Source organism: Xenopus laevis, chromosome 9_10S (genome assembly GCF_017654675.1).
Source record: "Xenopus laevis strain J_2021 chromosome 9_10S, Xenopus_laevis_v10.1, whole genome shotgun sequence".
Taxonomy (NCBI): Eukaryota; Metazoa; Chordata; class Amphibia; order Anura; family Pipidae; genus Xenopus; species Xenopus laevis.
The window spans coordinates 38,097,602-38,125,073 of NC_054388.1; the positions used below are offsets into that span (position 1 = coordinate 38,097,602).

General features: G+C 42.9%; 1 protein-coding gene across 4 annotated transcripts in view; it reads right to left on the reverse strand.

The window, feature by feature from the left end:
- Positions 1 to 3,039: 3,039 nt before the first annotated feature.
- mtss1.2.S (metastasis suppressor 1, gene 2 S homeolog) overlaps positions 3,040 to 27,472 on the reverse strand; it is a 64,094-nt gene continuing 39,661 nt past the window's right edge. For 2 of the 4 annotated variants that reach the window (XM_041578976.1, XM_018237407.2), the window contains exons 4-14: positions 21,770 to 21,854; positions 15,139 to 15,230; positions 14,434 to 14,508; positions 11,207 to 11,364; positions 9,856 to 9,963; positions 9,483 to 9,580; positions 8,233 to 8,344; positions 8,020 to 8,151; positions 7,692 to 7,842; positions 6,540 to 6,566; positions 3,040 to 4,058 (exon numbers count right to left, since the gene is read on the reverse strand). In XM_041578976.1, coding sequence (XP_041434910.1) covers positions 3,349 to 4,058; positions 6,540 to 6,566; positions 7,692 to 7,842; positions 8,020 to 8,151; positions 8,233 to 8,344; positions 9,483 to 9,580; positions 9,856 to 9,963; positions 11,207 to 11,364; positions 14,434 to 14,508; positions 15,139 to 15,230; positions 21,770 to 21,854 — 1,748 coding nt within the window. In that variant the 3' untranslated portion in view covers positions 3,040 to 3,348. Of the gene's footprint in view, positions 4,059 to 6,539; positions 6,567 to 7,691; positions 7,843 to 8,019; positions 8,152 to 8,232; positions 8,345 to 9,482; positions 9,581 to 9,855; positions 9,964 to 11,206; positions 11,365 to 14,433; positions 14,509 to 15,138; positions 15,231 to 21,769; positions 21,855 to 26,986; positions 27,230 to 27,472 lie in introns of all 4 variants that reach the window. The other 2 variants (XM_041578977.1, XM_018237408.2) reach the window with 2 other exon arrangements.

Genomic DNA, 27,472 nt, shown 5'->3' on the forward strand with positions numbered 1-27,472 from the left:
AGGGCAGAGACACACGTGGAGATTCGGGGAGATTAGTCGCCCGGCAACAAATCTCTTCTTCTTCGGGCGACTAATCTCCTCGCAATGCCTTCCCGTTGGCGAGAGACACCCGTGGAGATTTGGGGAGATTAGTCGCCCATCGACAAATCGCCTCTTCTTCGGGCGACTAATCTCCCCGAACTGCCTTCCCACTGGCCAGAATCTAAATCGCCGGTGGGATAGCACTCGGAAAGCTTTGTTTTCCGAAGTCGCCCGAAGTTTCCTCGCGAGGCAACTTTGGAAAACGAAGCACTCCGAGTGCCATCCTGCCGGCGATTTAGATTCTAGCCAGTGGGAAGGCAGTTCAGGGAGATTAGTCGCCCGAAGAAGAGGCGATTTGTTGCTGGGCAACTAATCTCCCCAAATTTCCACATACGTCTCTGCCCTAGGGCTACAAATGTATTGTTATTGCTACTTTTTATCATGCATCTTTCTATACGGGCCCTCTCCTATTCATATTTCAGCCTCTTATTCAAATCAATGCATGGTTGCTAGGGTACTTTGAACACTAGCAACCAGATTTCTGAAACTGCAAAACTGGAGAGCTACTGCATAAAAAAACTGAACTAAAAAAAGTAACGAATAATAAAACAGGAGGACCAACTGCAAATTGTCTCAGAATATCACTCTCTACATCATACTAAAAGTTAACTCAAAGGTGAACAACCCCTTTAATACCATAGGATTCTGCAGATACTGCCCAATCCAAATATTGCACAAAAGCAAAACATTTTCAGCGCAGAATTCCTGCCCAAAATCATACAAATCTCCATTGTATTTAAACATAACAAACACAAACCCCCCCCCCATGATAAAAGCCCTGCCTCCTGATTATGCCAGCCATTAAGAATAATTATGAGTGCAAATGTCTGTTGCTAAGCAACGTATTACGGTTATAGGGAACAAAATAATGAAGGTGGTTGGCGCACACATAGCGCTGGTTAGTGGGGTTGCCACGCTGCATTAGTAAATAGGATGTAGCACCTCTAGGACAGTGAAGCCGATATTGTATAAGGAATGGGGTGATTAATAGTACGGCACTTCTAGATTCCCCGTGTTTTGGGGAGAAATCTGCTCTTTTGCTTAATAAGAGGCACGTTGGTCTATCACAAGAATGCATGGTGGTTGCGCTGACTTGGAACTTGCTTGAAGGGCCACATTTTTATAACATGTGGCACGGCCAATTTATTTGCCCTTAAAGGGGAACTATCGCGAAAACAAAAAAAGGATATAAGCTTCATCATACTGAAATAAGAAACTTTCTAAATGCAATCAATTAAATATTCTGCATTGTTTCTGAAATAATCAAGTTCATCTTCACTCTCCCTCTCTCAGTATCTGTTTCTCTTCATTCTCTCTTCATGCAGCAGTTGGGTGTCAGATATTCATTGACAGTAAAGGTCCCCATAGACGCAAAGATCTTTCGTTGGTGAACGATCGATTTCAGTGCAATCCGACCAATCTGTCAAATGATCAAATGGGATTCGAACGATCGGACATCTTACAATTTTTTGTCCGACATCTGTCAGAAAATTGATCGGCCAGGTTAAAACATTTTTATCAGTCCCAGTGCAATCTATCTATGTCTGCAGGGCCAAGCAGGCAGCTCCCCTTTGTTTTCCTGGCAATATCACCTGAAATGGTCTTTTTAGTTGACAAATAGTACATTTAAACGATCGTTTTGAGATAATCGTCATCTCACGATAACTAAATCTTTACATCTGTGGTCAGCTTTAGATCCAATGTATCTTATAGGGGGGCTCTCTTTCCTAAACAAAATCTAACAAAATAACAGCCTTTTGCACAAATTCTGCATGTAGAGAGACATGTCTGGTGAATTTAATACAGTGAACTCTGATACATCTTCTAGGCAAAATGAGCCCCCTATAAGATATATTGAATCTAACTGTCAATGAATAGCTGACACCCAACTGCTGCATGAAGAGAGAATAAAGAGAAACAGATGCTGAGATGGGAATAGTGAAGATAAACTTGATTATTTCAGAAAAAATGCAGAATTTTTAATTGATTGAATTTAGAAAGTTTCTTATTTCAGTATGCTGAAGCTTTTATTAATTTTTCATTTTCGCAATAGTTATCCTTTAAAGTATAAAGAATCAGGACATCTAATTTGTGCCTGTTTGCACTGTGCATGGGAGTGGGAGCTGCCATTGTCTCGGTTGCAGGAAATCTACACAACTATCACTGTATACCTTTAAGAACAGCAATGACATTTAGCCAGGAGGGGGCAGTATTAATACAGAACAGACAAGGACCACCAAGTGCACCTTCTGCTGAAAAGCCACAAGTGCCGGGAGGGTGTATTTTTTTTTTCCATTAGGGCCCCAATGTTATTGTTGGCAGCTGCCCAGGTGACCAATAGATTAATAATTGAAGGGGATGGTCCTGGGGCTGATTCATGAACAGAAATAGCAAGTTGTACAAGGGCCAATAGCAATGTGTAGCTCACTGTTATGGGACTTGTGCAATTTAACATCAGTCTTCAGCAACAAGCAATATGGCAGCTTCCACTCCTGGAAACACTCATACGAAATGAACTGATGGAAGGGACGTATCCCGCCCCCTAAGAAGAACCAGTGGGTTAGACCTTAACCAATAAAATGCACCGTCGCGGTATAAAACTATAAAACTATGTACACTACGCTGCTCGATGCGGGCAGGACACATGGCTAGTGCTGCCCAACACGTACTAAACATTAAGGATGCACCGAATCCACTATTTTGGATTCGGCCGAACTCCCGAATCCTTTGCGAAAGATTCGGCCGAACCGAATCCTAATTTGCATATGCAAATTAGGAATGGGAAGAGGAAAACATTTTTTACTTCCTTGTTTTCTGACAAGTCACTCAATTTCTCTCCCAGCCGAAAGAGCTGGGAGAGAAATTGAGTGACTTGTCAGAAAACAAGGAAGTAAAAAATGTTTTCCTCTTCCCATTCCTAATTTGCATATGCAAATTAGGATTCGGTTCGGCCGAATCTTTCGCAAAGGATTCGGGAGTTCGGCCGAATCCTGGATTCGGTGCATCCCTACTAAACATTGAATAATATAGAAACTTAAAATGACCTTTATTTCCTAAAATCCAAAGCAGACGTTATAAAACCCAGATAAAAGGCAGTTATCGGCTGAGCCGGCCCGAGACACTTACAGAATCAGCCGCCGACTACAGCACAAAATAAAATATCCAGCGATACAGAAGATGCGCGAGGAATTATAGGTCGTTCTGAACTTCAAGTCTAAATAATAACATTAAAATAGAAAGTCTTTAACAAAAGGCAACCGCTGTGCCTCACTTGATCAGCGGGGCCGACCTATCGTTGCTGATTGTTTTCCGAAGCTTCACGCCTCTCCGGATCATGGATAACATATCTCCTTGGTGCTCCTCCTGAGGACTGCCCCCTGGACTGCCACTGCTCTCTTGGCTCTGCACATTCTGTACCATACTTGCTGCTGAGAAGTGGGAGGCAGAATTAACAGTAAATACTGTGTGTGGGCTGGGGGGCTGCTGGCTGATACACTGTGAGTAGGAGTAAGATTGCTTGGGGATATAGGCACAACATGGTGTCTGTATGGTGTTGAGGCTTTGGGCGGAGTTACACAGGCCAGGCTTCATTTGGGGAAAGTCTGCTCTTCCATCAGAGAAATAAGCAAACTCTTGGCTGTTTGAGCTCTCTCCGTAAGGATTGATGGCTACTTCTGAGTAGTTTGTAGCCTTCAAGGGAACCACTGGAGGCCGGATGGGGATAGGCACCCCACTGACTGTACCTCGCCTTAATGGAGGCTTGTTGGAAGGCGTCCTCTTGATGGTGGCTAGATAGGGAGAGCGGAGTTCGGAGTCGGCCAATAGACTGACCGTGGACGCCGGCCGCTTGGCCTGGAACATTCTCCTGTAGTTCAGACCGATGTCGCTGTTGCGCGGAATGGTGGACGACTTGTCGAACTCCAATTGCTCCGGCTCTTCCTGCTCCCCGTGCAGAGAGAGATAATCATAGTCTGAAACTGAAGGGAAGAGGCGTGGTTAAACACAAAGTAAAGGGCACATTAAACATTTATGTAAAACAGGAAGGCATTAAAGCATCGACTGCAGATACAACTGGTGCTGGGTAACGCTACAGTGGCACCAAAATTCATTCCATAAGGATACTAATTCCAGAGAAATCACTAATATAGTGCTAATAATAGTGCTAATCTATGCTGCTGTTACACCAGCAACAACCAGCACTAATAGTGCTAATCTATGCTGCTGTTACACCAGCAACAAATGTTCCCTTCATTCCCACTCAAATACAGAACTCTGTTAACTACAGACAAAGCAGGCCCCACACCCATGAAGGGAAATACAGGTCTGCTTACTCTGTTGGGGTTCACAAAAATGTCCACTAACCTGATCTATCACTGTTTTTAGAAGATATACTATTTCTACATGCTAATTAATGAGTGTAGTAGAGTAATAGAAAACCAACGGACCCAACAGCGAGGACATGCTGCTGATTCTGTGTAATTAAATCATTAATTGAGGCTTGTTCCAAATAATAGCAGTGTCTCAAATAATAATAGCTTGTTCCAAATAATAATAACTTGTTCCAAATAATAACAGTGTGGAGTTTAATTAGTGAGGTCATTTATTCTGTGATAAAACAGGTGTCAATTACGGCCCTTATTTAAGGAAGGAAAGAGCAAATGTTGTACATGCTGGTTATAGTGTATTTCTCTCTGATAATTGGAGTAAAATGGAGTAAAATGACTTGTTCCAGACATTGTTCAGAAGAACAGCGTATTTGATTGAGGAGAGGGGAAAACATATAAAGAAGTGCAGAAAAAGGCTGCTCAGCTAAAATGATCTTGAATACTGTAAAATGGCAACCAAAACCTGAAAGACGTGGAAGAAAACAAAAACTACCATTTGAATGGATAGAAGAATAGCCAAAATAGCAAAGACTCAGCCAATGATCAGCTCCAGGAAGATCAAAGAAGGTGTAAAGTTACCTGTGATACTGTTACAATTAGAAGACGCCTATGCGAAGCCAAACTATCGGCAAGAAGCCCCCACAAAGTCCCATTTTTGAAAAAAAGACGCGCTGAAGAGCTTACAATTTGCCAAAGAATACATTGACTGACCTTTAGAAAAAGCTGCAACATTTTGTGGACTGATGAAAGCAAGATTGTTCTTTTTGGGTCTAGGGGCCACAGACGACCCCAAACACTGAATTCAAGTCACAGTACAGTGTGAAGACAGTGAAACATGGTGGCACAAGCATCATGATATGGGGATGTTTCTCATACTATGGTGTTGGGCCTATTTATCACATACCAGGGATCATGGATCAGTTTTAGAAGAGGTCATGTTGCCTTATGCTGAAGAGGAAATTGCCTTGAAATGGGGGTTTCAACAAGACAACAACCCCAAATACACCAGTAAATGAGCAACATCTTGGTTCCAGACCAATAAGATTGACATTATGGAGTGGCACAATCCCCCGACCTTAATCCAATAGAAAACTTGTGGGGTCTTGTTTTGTCTTGTTTGTGAGGCAAAAGCAAGAAATGCAGAAGAATTGTGGAATGTAACAGGTGCCAGAAGTTGGTGGACTCCATACAACACAGATGTGCAGCAGTTCTCAGAAACACTGATTATACAACTGAATATTAGTTCAGTCATTCAAAGGAAAGCAAAATTGTGAAACATGTTTCAGTTTATACAGTGAATGTTTGAGTTAGTAAAGATGAATGCAGACACTGCTATTTTTTTTGGAACAGCCTAATATTCCCTTTTCTTCACTTTCCGTAAAGGAATAAAACACATTTGAGAAATGTTTCTTCATGTTTTGATTTGCAGTGTTCCAGGACACCTTAAAGTGGACTCGTCACCCAGACATAAAAAGCTGTGTAATAAAAATTAAAATTTCAAATTAAACATGAAACCCACTATTTTTTTTTTATTAAAGCATTCATAGCGGTTGTAAACTCAACTGTCAATCAAATATTGCCTGCCCCCTCCTCTATGCCTTAGGCATAGAGGTGGAGCAGGCAATTACTTTCACTTTCCATTCAGCACTTCCTTGATGTAACTGCTCTCCTCACATTCCCCCCCAAGTTCTCTGCCATTTAATTGTGTAGTCAGGACATGGGGATGGACATCGGGGCCCCCATTCTGGTGCACAAACAAGATTCTGAGATGATACAAGGCTTATCTTAATAACAGTGTTGATTGCTATAATTATTTATTCCCAGACGGAAGGAAACAAGATTCAAATAATTTTTACAGTGTAATTAAAGTTCATTTTGCATGTCTACCATGATAAAATAGGATTTGGAATTATTTTTTTTGGTGACGGGTCCCCTTTAAAATCTCTCTTGGACAAATGCAAAGGGGAACTAATGATTAATAAAGAGTTTCCCTTTCCTGGGCTGGCGGATTTGTGTATAGCAGAGCAAAGTGCTGGGCACAGAATAGGCTGAGCGCTACAAGCAAATCCTTACCAAAAACAGACGGCTCCATCTTTATGGCTGTGGAAAGAATGTAAATAAATTGGTTGAGAAAGAACTGGATGAGAGGAAGCCCACTCCCAGATACACAAGCCTCATCTCTTAGTGGCTACACATGAGCAGCACACAAGGGACTAAGGAAAGCGGAAGCAGTATTCTACAGGGTTGTCTAATACTTAAAGGGGAAGTTAACATACACATTCATTCGGAGTATATGGTCACTAATTCCTAGCAGCCAGCAAGTGTTTTGCCAGCATTTAAACCTTTCTTTTAATTTGAGAGTGTGCTCTACATGTACTGCAACTTCAGCATCCCATGCAATCCATGCACATTAGGGGAATCTGGAGTTGTAATTGAGCAGCTGGAGAGTTACAAAGTTTATATTCCTGGTCTACAACATACTGAGAGGCGTGAACTTCCCCTTTACAAGTCATATCTCCTATGGAGAAAGCCAAACAAGAGTGTTCTCAGTGGTTTCCCTTTGCTCCTACAAACCACTACATGACAGAGATAGAGTAACCCCTAGAACTACTTTGTACCCCTGCACCAAATAGCAATGGCTTACCCACTCACTGCAACCTCTAATTCAAATTATCTGTTTCTGAAACGTATAGCACTTTAGAAGCTGCATAATGCAAGTGACTTCAGAGAATGAAGCATCGCATATGTTTTCCCACCGATGATTTACAGTATTGCCCGTGGGAAAGTATTTTTGGGAGATTTGTCATCCGGATCATGGGTGACAAATCTCCCAGTCTACCATTACCCCAAACCTTTGCTTCACTTTATAATTACGGTGTTTTTTCCCCATTCAACCCTTCCCCTTAACAGTCTGTTAACCTGGTTGTTTTGGGGCTACAGCATGAAGCCAGTCAATCCCATCTTCAAGCAGACGTAAGTAACCAAGGAGAGGCAGTAAGGAAGAGAAAAATGCGACAAAGCGACTAGTACAATTAGCCAAACCACATAAAACAAGGATAGCTGACCCAGAGCAAAGGTTCCCAAACTGCAGCACTGACCCAAAGCAGTGGATAGGGGCAGGAGGCCCAGCCTGAAGGCTACATAGCAAGAAATTTAGGGTCAATCGGAACATTTGATTGACATGCTGTGTCTACAAGCAGGAGGCGGGGCACATGTGCTACTTACTGTGAGAGGGAATGGTGTCATCAGAACAAGATGGGGTGGTGGTCTGTGTGCTGTACCCACTGGAGCAGTGCAAGGAGTCTCTGCTGAGCAGCATTTCTGAGCTGAGGTCCTGACTCAAAGCCAAGGCCAGTTGATCCCGAGGAGACTTGGGCTGCAAGGAAACAAACATCACATGTCGTTTTATTTACTAAATATATACTTTTACTTTTGTTGGTTTTTTAAAAATGAAAAATAGGAAAGTTAAGCATTAACAAGATACCCTGCTATTTTATATATAATATCTGGTCAATGTTTGGTCATGAATAATTGCTGCCGGCTAGAACCTTACCTTGATCATGCTATTTGACCCCAAAGATCGAGCTCCATCTGTAGTATGGCTGATTATAAGTTTCATGGTCCCGTTCTCCCCGCTAGGTCCACTAGGGGTTGGTGGCTGCTGGCTGTTGTTCAGCCTTGGATCCTAGAAAACAGGCAATTATTGTACATTTCCTGGGTGGCACCATAAGGAAACTTCCAGCAAGTTAATTGGAGTAGTACATACCTGGAACATGCATTCAAGCATTAAGGTAGAGGGGGGCCGAATGTGCAGTGCTTCCATAGAGCTTGAGATGGAGTCCATAGAGGGAACGTGACGCATGGATCCATGCAGATAGCTGCAGCCAATGGAATGGGAACGGTTATATATTTGTTTTATCTGTACAAGCTTTAACCCTGCATATCTGGTTGCCAGAGTCTTACTGACCTATGCATATTACACACAATACCCTGTGGGAGAGGGTTAAAGAGAGTCAGAAATCCCAAATGCCCAAGCTGCTAGTGCCCTTTGTAATGCAAAATAAGTCTATTCCTAAGAAATATTGTATGTGCTATAACTTGACCTTTAAACATTTGGGATTTCATTAATATGTTATATAAAGTTTGTCTCTGGAAGGATGGAAATGACACACAAACCTCTACAGGAAAGAGACAGCAGCCCCCCACCAATGGGGACAAAGTAACCAGATAGCAAACACTTGTGCACCAACAATGCTGATCTGCAGTTACCTCCCTTTGATTGGGGCAATTTGTAGAGAGTAGGGGAGTGGGGGGCTCTGAGTAGAATGGGGGGGGGGTAGAGACTTTCATAATACTAAATGGCAGCTTTGTGCAAGGGCAGCACTAATGTAACTTGATCCTGTGACAATTGGGGCTGGCAAACAGTGGATAGTGCTGGAAATCCTGCCCTGCCATTGCTGGAAAGATAAATGTCCACTAGGTGGAAGTCTTCTCTTATTTTATTCCCTCTCTGGCCAGCACTCGGTAAATTGTATCCCAGAATCACAGAAATCCATGCAGCACTCTCAAATAGCTGCTCTGTGCAATGCCAGCTAGGACTGCAGAAGCCACTATAGGAAGCTTATACACTGTAACATGTACAATGAGCAACAAATACTACAAACGCTCAGCCTATGGGATGCTGGAGGGCCCCAGGGAGAACATGCAATGCTGGGGGCCTGGAATCAATTCCCCTGCTGCCCTAGTCAAAAACAAATCCTGCTTTTTACTATGTAATGTTTCTGTGCTACTGAACACAGTGGGGGTCATTTATCAACATTGGACAAATTTGCCTGTGGGCGGATACCCATGGCAACCAATCAAATTGTTGCATTCATTGTTCTACCTGCAGCTTCCTGAAAAAAGCCAAGCACTGATTGGTTGCTATGGACTATTACTGCCCATGGGCAAATGAATGCCAGTGAGTAGAAGGCCTCATGGCAGCATATAAATACCCCAGGGAAGGGGGGTGCTTACCTGTTGGTGCTGGCTTTCCGTGACAGTGTTCCACTTGGTGAGCCGGGCGGGGTCTGGTAGGTGAAATTGTAATCGGAGTTCTTGAGATCGTGTATCACCTGCACAGAGACAATCACAGAGGCTCAGTCCCTTCCCACGGTTCTTGGGTTATGGTAGGACACAGGCTGGCTACCAAACCTGCATCCTTCTAGCCAACAGCCGGCACACCATATCCATGAATGGGCTAACAAGGTGCACAGGAATATTTGCCCCTTTCCCAAAGTGAATGGCACATTTTCCCTGGCTTCCCAAGGAAAGAAACGCATTAGCATTTATATATTCACTGGAAGCAGATAAGGGGTTAACCACAAGCCAAATCTGGTTTGATACCCACCTGTTCACTCATAGGAGGCAACTTGCTGGGTTCTACAGTCAGACTGCTCAGGTCTTCCAGGATGGTCTGTAGGTGCGTGATTTCCCCCAGCATCCCAATCTCCTCGTCCTGTCAGGAAAAGAAGCAGAACAGGTCGGCCCAACAGTCACCAATCAAAACAGCAAATGTTGTACCCTCATACTGTACAGTCTAAGGGAAACAATACTGTAAATATATATATCAAGAGAAATAGGCATGAGGGTAAATGAGCAATGTGGGTAAATAAGAGCAATCACACATAAAAGATGCCTCATGATTTGGTAGAACCAGCAGCCACTGGGAACCACCAGCCAGACCTCCCTATCCACATACTGAGAGATGGGGTCGCCTGCACAAACAATGACTGCTCAGTCTTGGGACAGTGTTAGGGTTTAAGCACACGGGCAGATTTGGGGAGATTTAGTCGCCTGGCAACTAATCGGCTCTTCTGCAGGGCAACAATATCCATGAACTGCCTTCCCTGCCACCTGCTATAATGACAAAAAGCCAGCGCCAAAGCACTCGCGGGGCTTAGATTTCCGAAGTCGCCCGAAGTTTCCTTGTATTGTTGCTGGCGTTTTGGCATTATAGCAGACGGCAGGCACAGGGAAGGCAGTTTGGGGAGATTGTCTCCCTGCAGAAGAGCTGATTAGTCGCCAGGCGATTAAATCTCCCTGAATCTGTCCGTGTGCTAGCTCCCTCAGGTGCCATGTTTGTGAGCTTGTTAGCAAGGAGATTCAATCGGCGCCTCCCTTGTGCTGATTGGCTGAAGATCTTAGGAATACCAACAAGAAAACACATGCTGAGCTGGAATGGACTGTTGTACATCTGACACCCACATATAAAAAATGTATTCCAGCACAGATATTTCCCTGTACAAAGCACAATTCAGCAGGAACAGGCCCTTAAGTTTGTTCATACCCTGTATAGAGAGATGCTATAATAAAACTATGCCAGTATAGGTACTTTCTACCGATGTGTGGGTTGAGAAAAACCCATAGACTTCATTATAAACAATCCAAATTTTTAAAAATGATTTCCTTTTTCTCTGTAATAATAAAACAGTAACTTGTACTTGATCCAAACTAAGATATAATTAATCCTTATTGGAAGCAAAACCAACCTATTGGGTTAATTTAATGTTTACATGATTTTCTAGTAGACTTAAGGTATGAAGTTCCAAATTACAGAAAGATCTGTTATCCGGAAAACCCCAGGTCCCGAGCATTCTGGATAACAGGTCCCATACCTGTCGAAGCACAATTCAGCAAGACACTGAAGAGAATATGGCTGCAGTATGGCAGCGTTACCAGGATGTAGGTTAATAACATACCAGAACAGGTTTGAGGAAGGACACAAACATGCAGAATCGACCCCGCTCCTCCACGAGTGCCCTGTACACTGCCTTCTTCTCCGTCTCCTCCAGGAGCACATACTTGTCACTGACATCCTGAAGGGCACTGTCCAGCTGCACCCGGGCATCGTCTTTACCTGCACACAAGGGAATGGGTCAGACTCTGTCAGCCGCAGGGCACCTCAAGGTCCAATGCTTAAAGGAATTGTTCAATATAAAAACTGGGTAAATAAATAGGCTGTGCAAAATAAAACATGTTTCTAATATAGATAGCCAAAAATGTAATGTATAAAGGCCGGGGTGACTGGATGTCTAACATAACAGCCAGAACACTACTTCCTGCTTTGCAGCTCTCTTGGTTTCCACTTATTGGTTACCAGGCAGTAACCAATCAGAGACTTAAGGGGGGTCACATGGGTTATATCTGTTGCTTTTGAATCTGAACTGAATGCTAAGGATCAATTGCAAACTCACTGAACAGTTATGTCCCATGTGGCCCCCCTTAAAGTCGCTGACTAACTCAGAGTTAGAGAGCTGAAAAGCAGGAAGTAGTGCTCTGTTCTGTTCGCCATCCAGTCATTCCAGCCTTTATACATTCCATTTTTGGCTAACTAACTATATTCGAAAAACATTTTTCAAAAACATCTATTTACCCAGTTTTTATTTTTACACTGAACTTGCAGCCCCCATTAATATCACACTCTTAGAATGCCAGGAAGACCCCTGTAACATATTACTATGAATACTGTGCCCCTGCAACATTATACCCCACAGAAGAGTGGGAGCTGCCATGTTAGTTGATTTTGCTGAAGCATTCTTTATAGACTGCAGTCTTCTTCTCAGCATGGCAGCTCCCAAATACTGTATAAAGCCAAATATGAAGAGACCAGGCACAGGGTAAAAACTAGAGAAAGCCTGGGAGTTGGCCATGGTTGGAATTGCTCCTTGGATGGGGGGGGGGGTTTAGAAATTAACTAACTCTCACGAGCCCCACACTCACCCATAGTGTCGATAAGCAACAAACCAGCATTTGTGCTCACTAACTACAGGCAGAAAGGGTTTGAATGAACACTACAGAAACCCTGGACGCAACAGTCTGAGGCACAGTTCTTGTGCAACTGCCTTTTTTTCCATTGCGGCAGAAAAGCAGATTATTGATAAAGATATAAAGCAATTTGGCTTTGGCACATCGGCTGCTTCCTGGTGACTAATTTTGGGGTTTATCTTGGCCATGGTGTGAAAGGAAGCGAGTCATACACAATGCTACCCTAGGAAATGTGACAGTTCCGGGCTGGGTTCTGATATGAGGAAGTGAGCGCTCCTTTACTGTGAAACATGGACTAGATGCCAAACATTTGTGGATAAGAACCCTCTCCACTTGGGTCAGTCTAATGCCTCAGATAGCAGCTTAGCCTTACTAATAAGGGCAGTGACACACGCTCAGATTCGGGGAGACAAATCTGTTCTTCATCAGGGCGACTAATCTCTCTGAGCTGCTTCACGTCGACTAGAATGTAAATCACCACCGGGAAGGCAATCAGTGCGCTTCGTTTTCCGACGTTTTGCCTGACGAGGAAACGTTGGGGCGATCCGAGTGCCATCCCACTGCCGATTTAGATTCTAGCAGGCAGGAGGCAGTTCGGGGAGATTAGTCGCCCCGAAGAAGAGGAGATTTATCTTTGGGCAACAAAATCTCCCTGAATCTGAGAGTGTGTCTCTGCCCTAACAGTATATTCTCTATTAAATCCTCCAAAATAGCACAAATCAGCGTGATGCCGATTAGACTAATGGAAGACACAGTTCTGCTCCTTTATCAAGAAAGATATAGTTGTGGAAGGATGCTTTACATGGAGATGCATGAGTGACTGTATATAGCCCCAGAATGCTGGGGGAATGGATGTATTTAGGGAAGACGTGAGTCAGGAGGGAGGGAAAGTGTCTGGTATTGATTTCATTGAGCACTGAAGGGCTCGCCTGGCTGCACTGTTGGGAAGGAGGGCTGGACAGGAAGTGGCTACTGGTTGGCTGGAGCAGCCCTAGAGGATAACAGGCTGTACATTCATGGGCAGAGAAAGGCAGCCAAGGTAGCTGTGTTTACAGGGATTTGCTTTCAGACACAAACAGGGGAATTCTGTCAGATGGTTTCTCCCCCTCTAACCACCCCTTTATTGAAATGGGAAACACATAAATCTGTATGCAAGTACTGAAGCCCACCCTTGTACTAGTTGGCAGGAGCCACGGGAATGGCAAGGAAAATCCAGGGCATTCACAAAAGCCTCATTCAGGATAGGAAGCCATGAGCTCACCCCCAGGCATCACTGCCAGCACGTTCCACAAATCCATCTCCACTAGAGAGAAAAGCCCAGGGAAACCCCTGCCCTATCCAACCAGCTGCTGGCTCAAACACCATACTCTGATCCCTAACCCCAGCCATGAAAAAATAGGGAAAAGGATGCCTGGACACAGTCCTCAAAATATCAATATTATCTTAGTCCTCAGAAGTGGTGATTTTTAGGCAGATAGAGGTTGGGCAGGCCATTGAGCTGCCTCTGTGCATGGGCATTGCCAGGCTAATATCAGTGCACATATGGCCAGCTCTACCTTAGAGTATGCGGTTTATAAATGGTGTGGCTGAAGTCTATTGATAATTTTAAGGCTTCTGTTACTGAGGCAAGCAATATGGCATTTCCCTCTCATATGTAAAGGAATATAGGGAAAAACAGGAACCTTTACTCTCAGTGTTAGTTTCCCTGTATACAAGAGAAGAGGTGGGGGTGTCAGGTTAACCTTACAACTGCATAGAGAAGAGTGGGTTTCCTGCAATTCTCTCCACCCCTTCCTTCCCCCCAAAAAAACAGATGAATTCATTTTCATAGCAGGAAGTTTAATTCTGGGGCCTAACTCCCAGGAATACTCTCCGACCCAGGCCTGAGCTCCTATCCACTGAGATGGATAGAAACAATGGCTTCTGCTGGCCTGGGAACCTTCATGGCAGACTGCAGGTAGGAGAAAGTCCTTTAAAGGAGAACTTAAGCCTTACTTATTGATCTTTATTATTTACCATGTGGCCCCACAAACGTGAAATAGAGGATAGCTGGCCCACGGCACAGGAAACAATATGGAGGCTAGCATGCATACATATAAAAAAACATACAGCAAACAAATGCACACAATAAGCAATACTCTCAATACTGTAGGGACCATACCTTTTTTCACCTTCTTCTGTAGCTTGATGGTGTCAGAGGATTTCTTCTTGATGTTAGCACGAGCCTTTTTGTACTCTGCAAGCAGACACAGAAGCGTGAGCATATATATTATATTATATAAATATTCAGGCCTAGATTTCCAAGCATAGAGTAAATGAATTGGGCTGGCCCTGCCATTGGAGCTGAAGCGTGGGGGATGCGGGATGCACTGTCAGCATTCAGCCCCCTCATTACCTTCACTCAACTATCAATTATAACATAATGGATTCCACAGGGCTCCCCCCTCAGCTTAAAGAGAACAGACATCAAAATAAATCTAGGAAACCGACTTATACACCAAGGGGATAGTCTGTAAGTTAGATGTAATGTGCTCTTGTTAAGTGTTCCGTACACTGTCCTGTGTAAGGGAAACAATATGGCAGCAAATATACAGAGCAGGAATGTGCTTCTATATTACATCATGTCAGGGGAACAGTATGGCAGCTCATACCCATCCTATAGAATTCTGTTGAAAGCAGAGATATACCTCAGGAATAATCTTGCTGCCCTTTTGCCCTCTGCATGGGTTTATAGAACAGAGCAAACAGCTCAGTCAACTCAATCTACTACTGATTGAAGAGCACAAGGTCCCACTGAGCAGGGCTAGGCTGTGGAATAAGCCATTGGCCGCGGTTTAGGGTATTGCAGAGTTTCCCCTGTCCTTACCTTTGGCATGGTCTTTATCAAGCTGGTTGGCTACCTTCTTCCACTCCTCAATCTTGCCTTCCAAAGGGTTAATCAAGCTGTCTGTCAATGCTCTGCAAAAAGACCAGAGCTTAGGGTAATGGAGCTGCAGCGCATTGAATTCATTAGCAGTTAACGGCGACACCCCCATGTGTGGAACCCCATCACTTAATAAAGGCCCCCCAGAACTGGCCTGGAGGCTCATTGCACTGTATGACTGATCACGGATATGAAACAGTGAATAAAGCAGCCAAGGTGATTGAAAGGGTACAAGGTCACAGTTTAAAGAGGTGAACAAGTTGGGCAAATATTTCTGGCTCAGGTCGGTTTGGTCGGGCTATGGATAGCCTGTGCTCCCTGCACTAGTCTCCTCTAGGCCCACTAGCCCTCTTGGACATCACTATAGTGATAGCACTCCTAGTGGTCACACATATACAGTGCTCTTCTCTTGAAGTTATACTCGGTGTGTGTATATAAATGAAGCTGGTCATCGCCTCAATAGACAAATGATTATTAAAGGAGAACTAACCCCTAAAAATGTATATGGTTTAAAATGCCATATTGTATATACTAAACTGATTGCACCAGCCTAAAGTTTCAGCTTGTCATTAGCAGCAATTATCCAGGACTTAAAAACTTGTCTCACAGGGGTCACCATCTTGGAAAGTGTCTGGGACACTCACATGCTCAGTGGGCTCTGAGCAGCTGTTGAGAAGCTAAGCTTAAGGGTCGTCACTTATTATCAAGCAGAAAATGAGGTTGGTCTGTAATATAAGCTGATGCTACAGGACTGATTATTAAATTCTAATCCTAGTTGCACTGGTTTCTGTGCTGCCATGTATTAATTATCTGTATTAATTACTAATTAGCCTTATATTGTGACATTTCTATTCTATGTGTACTGAATATTGTGAGTGGGTCCCTAAGCTCAGTAAGTGACAGCAACACAGAGCATATGAAGTGAATCAGCAGAAAAGAAAATGGGGAGCTACTGGGGCATCTTTGGAGACACAGATCTTCCCTGCTAAAGGGTTGTGGTTGCCTTGGGCTCGTACAGAAGCTCAAAACATAATGTATAACATTTCTAAACTACTACTGTAGTTAGGCTTTAGTTCTCCTTTAAAGCCAGTCATGTGAATGGGGAGTCTATTCAGTCCATTCCTCTACAGCTCCACCTGATTTGGGTACAAGCCCTGTGTCAGGGATCCCTGGCTAAATGGAATCTGTGTTTGCACGCTAGACTCAAGGGTGGATATCCAAGTCTTGTTCCGACATACCAATGAGGCAGCTGTCAGGTCATCCCTGCCCCACATCTATTTGTATGAATGGAACCAGGGATGCACTGAATCCACTATTTTAGATTCGGCCAAACCCCTGAATCCTTCGTGAAAGATTCTGCCGAATACCAACCCAAATCCTAATTTGCATATGCAAATTAGGGGTGGGAAGGGAAAAACATCTTAGACGTCCTTGTTTTGCAACAAAAAGTCATGCGATTTCCCTCCCCGCCCCTAATTTGCATATGCAAATTAGGATTCGGATTGGCCGGGAAGAAGGATTCGGCGAATCCTGCTGAAAAAGGCAGAATCCTGGCCGAATCCCAAACCGAATCCTGGATTCAGTGCATCCCTAAATGGAACAGACCCTAATATATGTGAGGGGCCAGACAACCAATCACATACAATATGAGTTCTGCATCGTTACAGGGGCTGAGCAATACTGGATCAGCTCCTATATTGAATGCGAGGGAGACTGGCTATAAATACCGCCGGTGAGATGTTAAAAGGGTTCCCCATGGCAGTGAAGTGGTTAAGCTGAGCTTGAAGCCACAGACCCATAACAATGGCTGCGGGACCTGCACTGAACTTCGAGTGTTTCATGTGGTTGCACAACCCAAAGGCTTCATTATTGGCTCACGATGCGACTCTCGACTAAATATAGCTGCCTGCCCTGTGCATTCTGATGCCGGCCTCTGCTTTCCTGTTTTTATGGAGATCTGTTTCAGTGATGGTTATCCAGAAGAGCCCATCTTGGGGCCACGGCTCCTTAGATAAGGACATGTAAGCCTGTGCTGGGCTTTATATGGGGGAAGGAAATGACTACAATTGAACACGTTTAAAGGGCAAGTGCTACTTTCCTGAAACATCACAAAGTCATCCTCATGTATGCCTTGCTGACCTTTAACCCTCCATATATATGGTACTATTGATCAAGAGTAAAGGTGGCCATAGACGTGCAGATAGAAGGAGGATTCGTATGATTTTCGGACAGTGTGTGGAGAGTCCCAACATTTCTCATACCATGGAGATCGGTCGTTTGGTCGATCAGACAGGTTAAAAGATTTCTGTTGGCTAACGATAATATCGCTGCATGTATTGCCGATCTGACGATATAAAAGGGAGCTTGTCACTAAAATTTGTCGGACATAACTTTCGTACGATTGCTGTCAGGGGCAGAACATTGTCTGATCTGTTCTTTTACTACTTTATGAGATCTGAATGGTTAGTGGCAGGTCAGAAGATGGCACAGAATGATCGTTCGGCCGATACAAAGGCTATATCTGCACTTCTATTGCCAGTTTAAGAGGCTTAATCGGATTGTCTTGCACGACTAGCACAGAAAATAGCCAGATGCAACAAACAAAGGTACAACTCCCCATCAGTTTAAACTGCTATTAGATGGGCAGAAGATATGGCGAATATGGAGATGCTGTTTGGATGGCATTGTACACCAGCTCTTTGTAACCATGTACTTCGGACAACAGTATATTTTATATACTGAACTTATTGCACCAGCCTAAAGTTTCAGCTTGTCAATAGCAGCAATGATCCAGGACTTGTCACAGGGGGTCACCATCTTGGAAAGTGTCTGTGACACTCACATGCTCAGTGGGCTCTGAGCAGCTGTTGAGAAGCTAAACTTAGGGGTCGTCACTAATTATCCATCAGAAAATGAGATTGGTCTGTAATATAAGCTGATGCTACAGGGCTGATTATTAAATTCTGATGCTATTGCACTGGTTTCTGTGCTGCCATGTAGTAATTATCTGTATTAATTACTAATCAGCCTTATATTGTGACATTTCTATTCTATGTGTACTGTATATTGTGAGTGGGTCCCTAAGCTCAGTAAGTGACAGCAGCACAGAGCATGTTCAGTGAATTAGCAGAAAAGAAGATGGGGAGCTACTGGGGCATCTTTGGAGACACAGATCTTTACTGCTAAAGGACTGTAGTTGCCTTGGGCTGGTACAGAAGCCCAAAACATAATGTACAACATTTCTAGCCTACTTCTTTAGTTAGGCTTTACTTCTCCTTTAAGGACGGAGTACCATATTACCAGAAATAGCATAAGCCCATATACCTGGCATGGTTTCCAGCCCACAAGAGAGCGGTTAGGAGGAATAACCGGGCCAGTACATCACTGAACATGCATGTATAATTATCCCAACAGATGAGGAATGTGCTGTACATCTGTTTATACTTACTCGCATCTTGTTTGGAAATCATCTCTACAGAACTATCGTACCGCTTGCCTGGCGGCAGCCTTGTTCCTCGGTCTCTCATATTGGCCATTTACAATAGTTTATCTATGTGCCTCAGCTTAGCTTGGCAAGCAATTTTTTAGCTTCTCGGCATAAAGAACACATTTGTATGGAGAAGCAAACAAACTATAGCTCGCAATGGCAGCTTCCACCCATCAATACGCAAACGAACAGTGACGGGATATTCTGTGCGTGACAAGAAGTCACTGGGTATAATACAAGAATTTGAACGCAACGCTTATTTACACGTCTTTACATGAGGGCACCGTATTCACAAGGCTACAAGGACAATGAATGGCTTATTGGAGATTTTGGGTTAAAGTTGTGCCTACTCAGGGGCGTCTGTTTAGGCAGAGGAAGAAGCACTGACCTGTTTTGCTAATAACGTGTGCACTGTTCCCTGCAATATTCATCAATTGGGAGTCCACATCTTATTTCCACCTTAGTTAAGCCTAAGGGACTCGCCCCAGTTCACAGGCAATCATATGCAAAAGATTACTTTATCAAAAGATAACTGTCCCGAGGCTTTTTTCAGTAAAAAAAAATATAATTTTATTTAAGTTAGCGTTAAAACTCAGATACATACTGACCCCACCACGCCCACCTTACGCGTTTCGCACCCTCCGGCACCTATGACTAAGCGCCGGAGGGTGCGAAACACGTAAGGTGGGCCTGGTGGGGTCAGTATGTATCTGAGTTTTAACGCTAACTTAAATAACACTGTTCCCTGCAGCCTTGTGAACAAGATTAGGGATAAAGAAAATTGAGTGAAGGCTGCGCTGTTGCACAAATAGTCGGGTCGGGGAAAGCAGCACCAAAAAATAGTGGATCCACACTTCCACTGTGATTAGGGATGCACCGAATCCAGGATTCGGCCTTTTTCAGCAGGATTCGGATTCGGCCGAATCCTTCTGCCAGGCCGAACCGAATCCTAATTTGCATATGCAAATTATGGAATCGGAGGTAAATCACATGATTTTTTGTCAAAAAACAAGGAAGTAAAAAATGTTTTCTCCTTCCCACCCCTAATGTGCATATGCAAATCAGGATTCGGTTCGGTATTCGGCAAGGATTTGGGGGTTCGGCCGAATCCAAAAAAGTGGATTCGGTGCATCCCTAAATAAGACATAAGCAGTGTTGTGTTCTGTTCCCAAGTGATCCAATAACTACACAAGAAGCATGGCAGCACACGCTAAGCACCACCTACAGTCAGTTGTTACCTTTGCCCTTACCTTTCTTATCGCCATCAATCTGCTATTTTATCTTGTCAAAGGCACATCATCTGTGCTGGCGACTGACTGCTGTGTGATAAAGATAGCTAGAAACTGCTGCTTACAATGGGTATCAGATATGATCTGTGACAATGTGACAGAAAGCTCTGATCCCTATTGTAAGCAGCAGTCCTGCCCTGCTTTATGGCTGAGATTCTAGTTGTCTTTATAACAGAACATTCTGTCACAGTGGCACAGATCCTATCTGATGCCCATTGTAAGCAACAGTCCTGTCCTGCTTTATGGCTGAGATAACAGAGCAGTGGGAATCAGATAGGATCTGTGTCATCCCCACATTTTGCAGTTTTTATGAAGGGGTCTTAATTATCTCTGAATCTCAGGAAGTTAGAGGATGTGAGTTACACTGAGACACTCCATAGTGCAAATGAGTTTTCCAAGCCATATTTTCTCTCCCTAGGTTAGTTACCTGCTCAGAACAAGGCTTGCCGGATCAGCACTCAAGCTTTTGGACCCTGCCCTGGACACGTACATACAGACACACTCGTTCTCAGTCCAGGACACTGGGCACAAGGCCAGAGAGATACGAGAATGAGAACCTATTGGGTCCCACCAAGGGATTCTGTTATACTTCGGAGATCCTTTAGGTAGTGGCACGTAGCAGCAGGATCTTTAAAGGTTGGCACATACCCACAGACCTGCCCAGGCACAGCCAGCCTTAGGCACAAGCCGCAGATGCCAGATAATACACTGCTACACACGGCCAATTCCCACACACTACCTTTACTGCAATCCTTCACAATCAAAGCACATGAAACATTCACACATTCTATACAGGGAAAGGGGTAAAGTATTTCACTGCCTGAATCCAATCAAAGGCCTAATCCGTTGGATATTCCATTGCCATTAATGTGTTTTAATGCAACAAGGTCAAGTGTCCTGCTCAAGCTGCTCCATAGGGTGTCAAGCTATGCAAGCAGTACAGTTAGAATGCCCAAACTGGGCAAATGTGTATGTCACTAGAGATGGTATGGGTACTCTGCTAGTCAGTGGCTGCAGCAATGTGAGTTAAAAGTAGCCAGTTGGACTTTTGACAGACCAGAATACCCAGGGGTATCCCACATCTGGAACCAATAAATAGGCCCCTGTGGAACATTAGCCTGAGATGCATGGCCTCATCCACACAAGGATAAAATCTCAGATTTGCCAGATAAACCCAAAATATAAAATTCATGAGCGCTCCATATGATCTCCAAATAGTGTGTGTGGGTGTGTGTCTGTATGTGCATAACATATACCATATACTCTATACACATATATATGGAATTTCCTGACAATGAGAAATTCACATTTAGAAGCTCACATTTAATTTGCCGATTGCTTGCAGTCAGCTCAATCCTGAGGGTCTGAGCCAGAGCATACTTACAGGGTGAGACATAACCACTGATACAGACTGTTAAAGGGCCCGTAACAGCTGCTTACAATGGGTGTCAGATCTGTGACACTGTGACGGAATAGCTAGAACCTCAGCCATAAAGCAGGACAGGACTGCTGCTTACAATGGGTATCAGATCTGTGCCACTGTGACAGAATGTTCTGTTATAAAGATAGCTAGAATCTCAGCCATAAAGCAGGGCAGGACTGCTGCTTACAGTGGGTATCAGATAGGATCTGTGCCACTGTGACAGAATGCCCTGTTATAAAGATAGCTTGGACCTTAGCCATAAAGCAGGGCAGGACTGCTGTTGTGACATATACAGACACACACATATAAAGCAGTAAACAAATTGGTGTCATTGAGGGACTATCATAAGAATTTAATCAATCCCTATAAACTTACACAGTCAGATGCTTCAGTCTGGACTCTATGTTTCGGTGCCTCATACACATCCTTGTGAGCGCTGATCCAATTTCTTTGGTTGCCCCTAGGATGGAAAGGAAATTAACAATTAATTGGAATCTATGATGAACCAATAAAATGCCAGGGATTGTTTCAAGTGTCTGCTGTTATTGGATGAATAAGGAAGGGCTGGGAATACAGCATGGTGAGGCCCCGAACACACATGCATATTTACCAATCGTTTTTTGGCGCGGTCCACACTATGGCGCTGACCGCCTCGTATACGTTAGTGTTATTGTGCCATTGCCTAAGCTTAAACTGCTAGCGTATCGGATTATTATTATTATTATTTTTTTTAAAGAAAACCTGGACCGCGAACCGTGCCAAAAACGCTTGGTAAATCTGCACGTGTGTCTGGGGCCTAAAGCACTCCTGCCCAAAATGTCCATTTAGCTATGGAATTAGGGATGAACGGAATCCACGATTCAGTTCGGTATTCCGACCATTTTCAGCAGGTTTGGATTTGGCCGAATCCTTCTGCCCAGCCGAACCGAATCCAAATTAGGGGCAGGGAGGGAAATCACGTGACTTTTCATCACAAAACAAGGAAGTAAAAAATGTTTTCCTCTTCCCACCCCTACTTTGCATATGCAAATTAGAATTTGGTTCCGTATTCGGCCGAATCTTTTGCAAATTATTCGGGGGTTTGGCCGAATCCAAAACAGTGGATTCGGTGCATCCCTATATGGAATATACTCATAATCTTCATATATTGCAAATACCAAGTAGAGTCCTTCACAGAATCAATTTTTGAAGCCTGGACCCAGACCCGCCCTGCTGTTGCATTAAAACATGCATAAAGTTGTAATCTAGATCTATACGATAGATATACTAAGTAAACCACACCCCCAGACATTTAACCAAGCATCATTTTTGTGGTGGGTACAGATTATAATTTGGGCGCGGCTCTTCCAGGCAGGCTATACTTAGCTTTGCCTCCCATAATAAAGGGGAACGCCACCCAACTATCTACATAAGGACAGAAAAACTATATATACTATTCATTGTTTTTTTTAAAGTTGTTTGTAAATGTAACTGCTACCCAAAGCAGTATCTGTGTTTATATTCTGCACACTGATGTTTCTTCTTGTGACTTCTTAAATAATGAAGCAAAAGACATCTTATTAAAGATAAAGATAGATATTCAGAGATAAAAGGCTATACAGGCATGGGACTTGTTGTCCAGAATGCTCGGGACCTGGGGTTTTCCGGATAACAGATCTTTCCATAATTTGGATCATCATAACTTAAGTTTACTAGGAAAACATGTAAACATGAAATAAACCCAATAGGCTGGTTTTGCTTCCAATAAGGATTAATAATATCTTAGTTTGGGTCAAGTACAAGCTACTGTTTTATTATTACAGAAAAAGGAAATCATTTTAAACAATTTGTATTATTTGATTATAATGGAGTCTATGGGAGATGTTTATTCTGTAATTGGGAACTTTCTGGATATCGGGTTTCTGGATAATGGATCCCAAACCTGTATTATAAAAGTATTTCAAATTAAACATGAACCCATGAAACCCAACTTTTTTTTTTTTAATGAAAACATCCAGGACTTGTTTAAATCCCTCAGCAGTAGGGATGGGCGAAATTGTACCCATTTCGTTTCGGCAAAATTTTGCCGACGCCCATTAAAGTCTATGGGCATCAAAAAAAAATTGATGCACGCCCAAATTTTTTTGACGCGGGCCTTTTTTTTTTTTTGACACACATGGCCATACAAGTCTATGGGAGTCATTTTTGCCGCGAAACAAGGCGAAATAATTCAACCATCCCTACTCAGCAGTCAATCATATATTGCCTTAGGCATAGAGATGGGGCAGACAATTCATTTCACTTTCCATTCTGCCCCTTCTAGATGTCAGTGCCCTCCCAACATCCCCCTCCCATCTAATTGTGTAGCCAGTGCATGGGCATCAGTTGCCACATTCTGGTGCATAAACAAAATTGTGGCATCATTTAAAGCTTGCCTTAATAACAGTGCCCACATAATGGTGCCTGCCTGCTTACTGTGTTTGTTAATTCCAAGACTAAAAGATTTAAATCGCCTATAGGGGGTTATTTATCAATGGTCGAATTTTAGAGTAATGTAATTTTTTTTTAACTCTAATAAATTCGATTTTATTCAAAATTCGAATGGTATGTTATTTATGAAAAAATGTGAATGTCTAAAATTCAATATTATAGGCCCGACCCGAAATTTCAAATTGAATTTTCATCCAATGGAGGAATAGTCGCGAGTGGTCAAATTAGAACGGTTTCCAGGGTCGAGGTGTCATAAACCTCACATTCAAATTCGAGTTGGTGGTTTAAAATTTTGCGAATTTGGGAGTTTTGACCAAAAAAATATTTTTTTTCTAAAATTTGAATTTACCATTAGAACCTTAGTAAATCAGCCCCATAATGTGTAAGTGAAGTTTATTTTGCTTGACTAATGTCATAAAATAGGATTTGGAATGATTTGTTAAGGTGACAGGTCCCCTTTAAAGGGCACAGAAAGAGAACAGACTACGGCTACAGTGCTTAAAAAAATATATATCCAAATTAGGATGGAAATTCTCATCTGACTAATACTGTCCATTAAATATAAAATGGGGATCTTGCTGTGCCAGTTGGCTGCTTATTTCCCTCCCACTGGAAACACAAACTATTTTCATATGTAAGGAATATTAAAAAAAAAATACAGGTATTTCCTTTTGGTAGAGCCTGCGGCTGATACATCATGAGCAATAGGGCAAATATGTTCCCTCCATTGACTGGCAAAATATCTACCAATTCCTAATGCTGAAACATGAACCCTTCTCCTCTATCACCAAACAAATGTCCCTCAGCTGCCTAGCAAAAATGATATGTGGCCTGTCTGAAGCTGCCAGTCTCGCGCGTGCGTGTTGCAATCGATTTTTTTACTTTTGTCTTCCCCATTTTTGTTTTTATATATTTTTCACATTTTTTCTATTTATGCATTTGTCATTGACTGGTATTTATGCTGGGTAGCACTTTAGTGTTTATTTAAACCAAATAGCATTTACACAATTAAGGGTAAATGAAGCCCTTTTTAAGATCGGTGTGATACATAATGTACTGTATGGGTAGTTTACTTTTAAGTTATACGTGGGGAATTTTAATTTATTTATTTAGATATATGTATTAACAGGTTTGATTTCTTTTAGGACAAGTAGTGACTTGGATACACATCAGAACATATAACCTTTTATTATGTATTATTTATATTTATGACACATTCTAGTGGGTTTCACAATAGTAGGTGGGCGTAGAGACTAGGGTAATCACCTGTGCATAGTTTAGAAGTTCTGAGGTATATAGAAGGGTGTGCTTCTATGTAGTGTGAGCTAACGAACATGTGAGTTCATTAAACTAGTGTTATATAGAGCCAGTGAGAGGGACATTTACATAATTTATTATAATGATATATGAAACATATACGTTTTATGGAGTTAAGGTATAATATTGCCCAGTGATAGAACGCATTGTCCATGTCTTATTAGATCCTCATGTATTATACACAGTAGCAACACTTTGATTGTTACAAATTTTATTATAATAATTTCAACAAGTAACATTGCAACACTGTGGCTTGTTTTGAACTTTGTTTTAAACTGTTATTTAAACGTAGCCTTTTGGTTCCCTATAATGGGATAAGATTGGCAGTCGCTAAATGCTGACAATTACATCACATCAATCAGACTGTTGTTTTCCCGCCTTATCGTGTGTATAAAATGCATTTTCAATATTGAATTGTTACTTTGAGAAAGGCCTGGGACCACCCAGGTGCTAGTCACTGGGATTTCTCAAAAATGAATCATATTTTATTGGATCGACGTTTCGGTCCTCACGTGGACCTTTATCAAGATAATCTTGATAAAGGTCCATGTGAGGACCGAAACGTCGATCCAATAAAATATGATTCATTTTTGAGAAATCCCAGTGTGCGTCAGCTTTCTACATGCATATATATATGCATATATATGCATATATATATATATATATATATATATGCATATATATATATATATATATATATATATATGCATATATATATATATATATATATATATATATATATATATATATATATATATATATATATATATATATATACACATACATACACACACACACACACACACAGACAAGCAAGATTATGCGGTTTCCAAGGTTAATGGGTCCCACATTGGGCCTGGGCTATAGGTTTCTGCTGGCTGCTTTGGCAGGGAAAGGGTTAATTCCCCCAGCCAGCTGACTTTGATGGGTCCTGCTGAGAGAGCTGCCAAGACATGTGATCACATGAATGTCACATGGGGGACTGCCCAGGGCAATTTCTGTTTTGCATTGGAAGACAAAAACAACCCCCCCCCCTCCTCCCCATACAGAGGAACCAGTAGCATTGGGCTTGGGTCATATGAACTGGGTTATGGAGCCTGCAGTGGGGAGTCAATGTTATTCATAGGATTCCCTGGTTGAGTCTAGTAAATGTACAAACAGTCAGCAGCCACCAGGGGGAGCCTTTGCATTGTGCTTCTGTTACACATGTCCTGCTCATAGGAGCTTACAGCTTTTCCTATGTCAGTGTGGGTATTTCCCTGCACTAAGCACTATTCAGCAGAAACAGCCACTAAGTTTGCTCATAACCTATACAGAGAGAGAGATATCAGAGAGTAGGGATGCACCGAATCCAGGATTCGGCCTTTTTCAGCAGGATTCGCCGAATCCTTCTGCCCGGCCGAACCGAATCTGCATTTGCAAATTAGGGGTGGGGAGGGAAATCGTGACTTTTTGTCACAAAACAAGGAAGTAAAAAAATGTTTTCCCCTTCCCACACCTAATTTGCATATGGAAATTCAGATTCTGTCTAATCTTTCATGAAGGATTCAGGGGTTCGGCCGAATCCAAAATAGTGGATTCGGTGCATCCCTATCAGAGTAATACCAGCATTTCCCTGTAAGTACAAATCAGCAGGAACAGCCCCAGCCTGGAGGAGAATACGTGACCCTGTTAGATGTCAGAGCTATACAGATTTGCTTTCAACTCTATGAACATTGCTCCCCATGCTTACAAAAGCTGTATGGTTCCCAATGGCCCAGGGCGGATCAGGAGGGAAGATCAGATGCAGAAAATGATAATACCAACCTCCTGTATCACAAAACCCGAGCTGAACTCCGCCATCTGCAGTGGGACAGGTCCCTACAGGCCTCTACTCCTTCCATGATACGGTAAAGATTTTTCATACATTTCACCCCCAATATCTAATCCAACACGTTCCAACTTGACATGCCAAATATCTCCTTATATCCTCTGCCATGGCACACACAGACATTTCCATCCAGCCCTATAGGCAGCCTTTTGGAGGATGTTGGGAATTTTAGTTGCACACTGGGGAAAAACAACATAACATGGCACCGAACTGTATTACTATGTCTCCCGGAAAAAGTCTTGTTTGGGTCAGTGCTCTGCCCTCTACTGGCCTGTAGCCTGGCAACCTGAAGCAGGTGCTGGAGATATTCAGGGTCGGCAGGGTCAGGCTGAGGCATGCATGGAACTTGTGGCATGGCCATTCATCATCATGACACTGGCATGTGCCAGCCTGGCTCTATTTAACTGCCTGGTCAGGAGTCA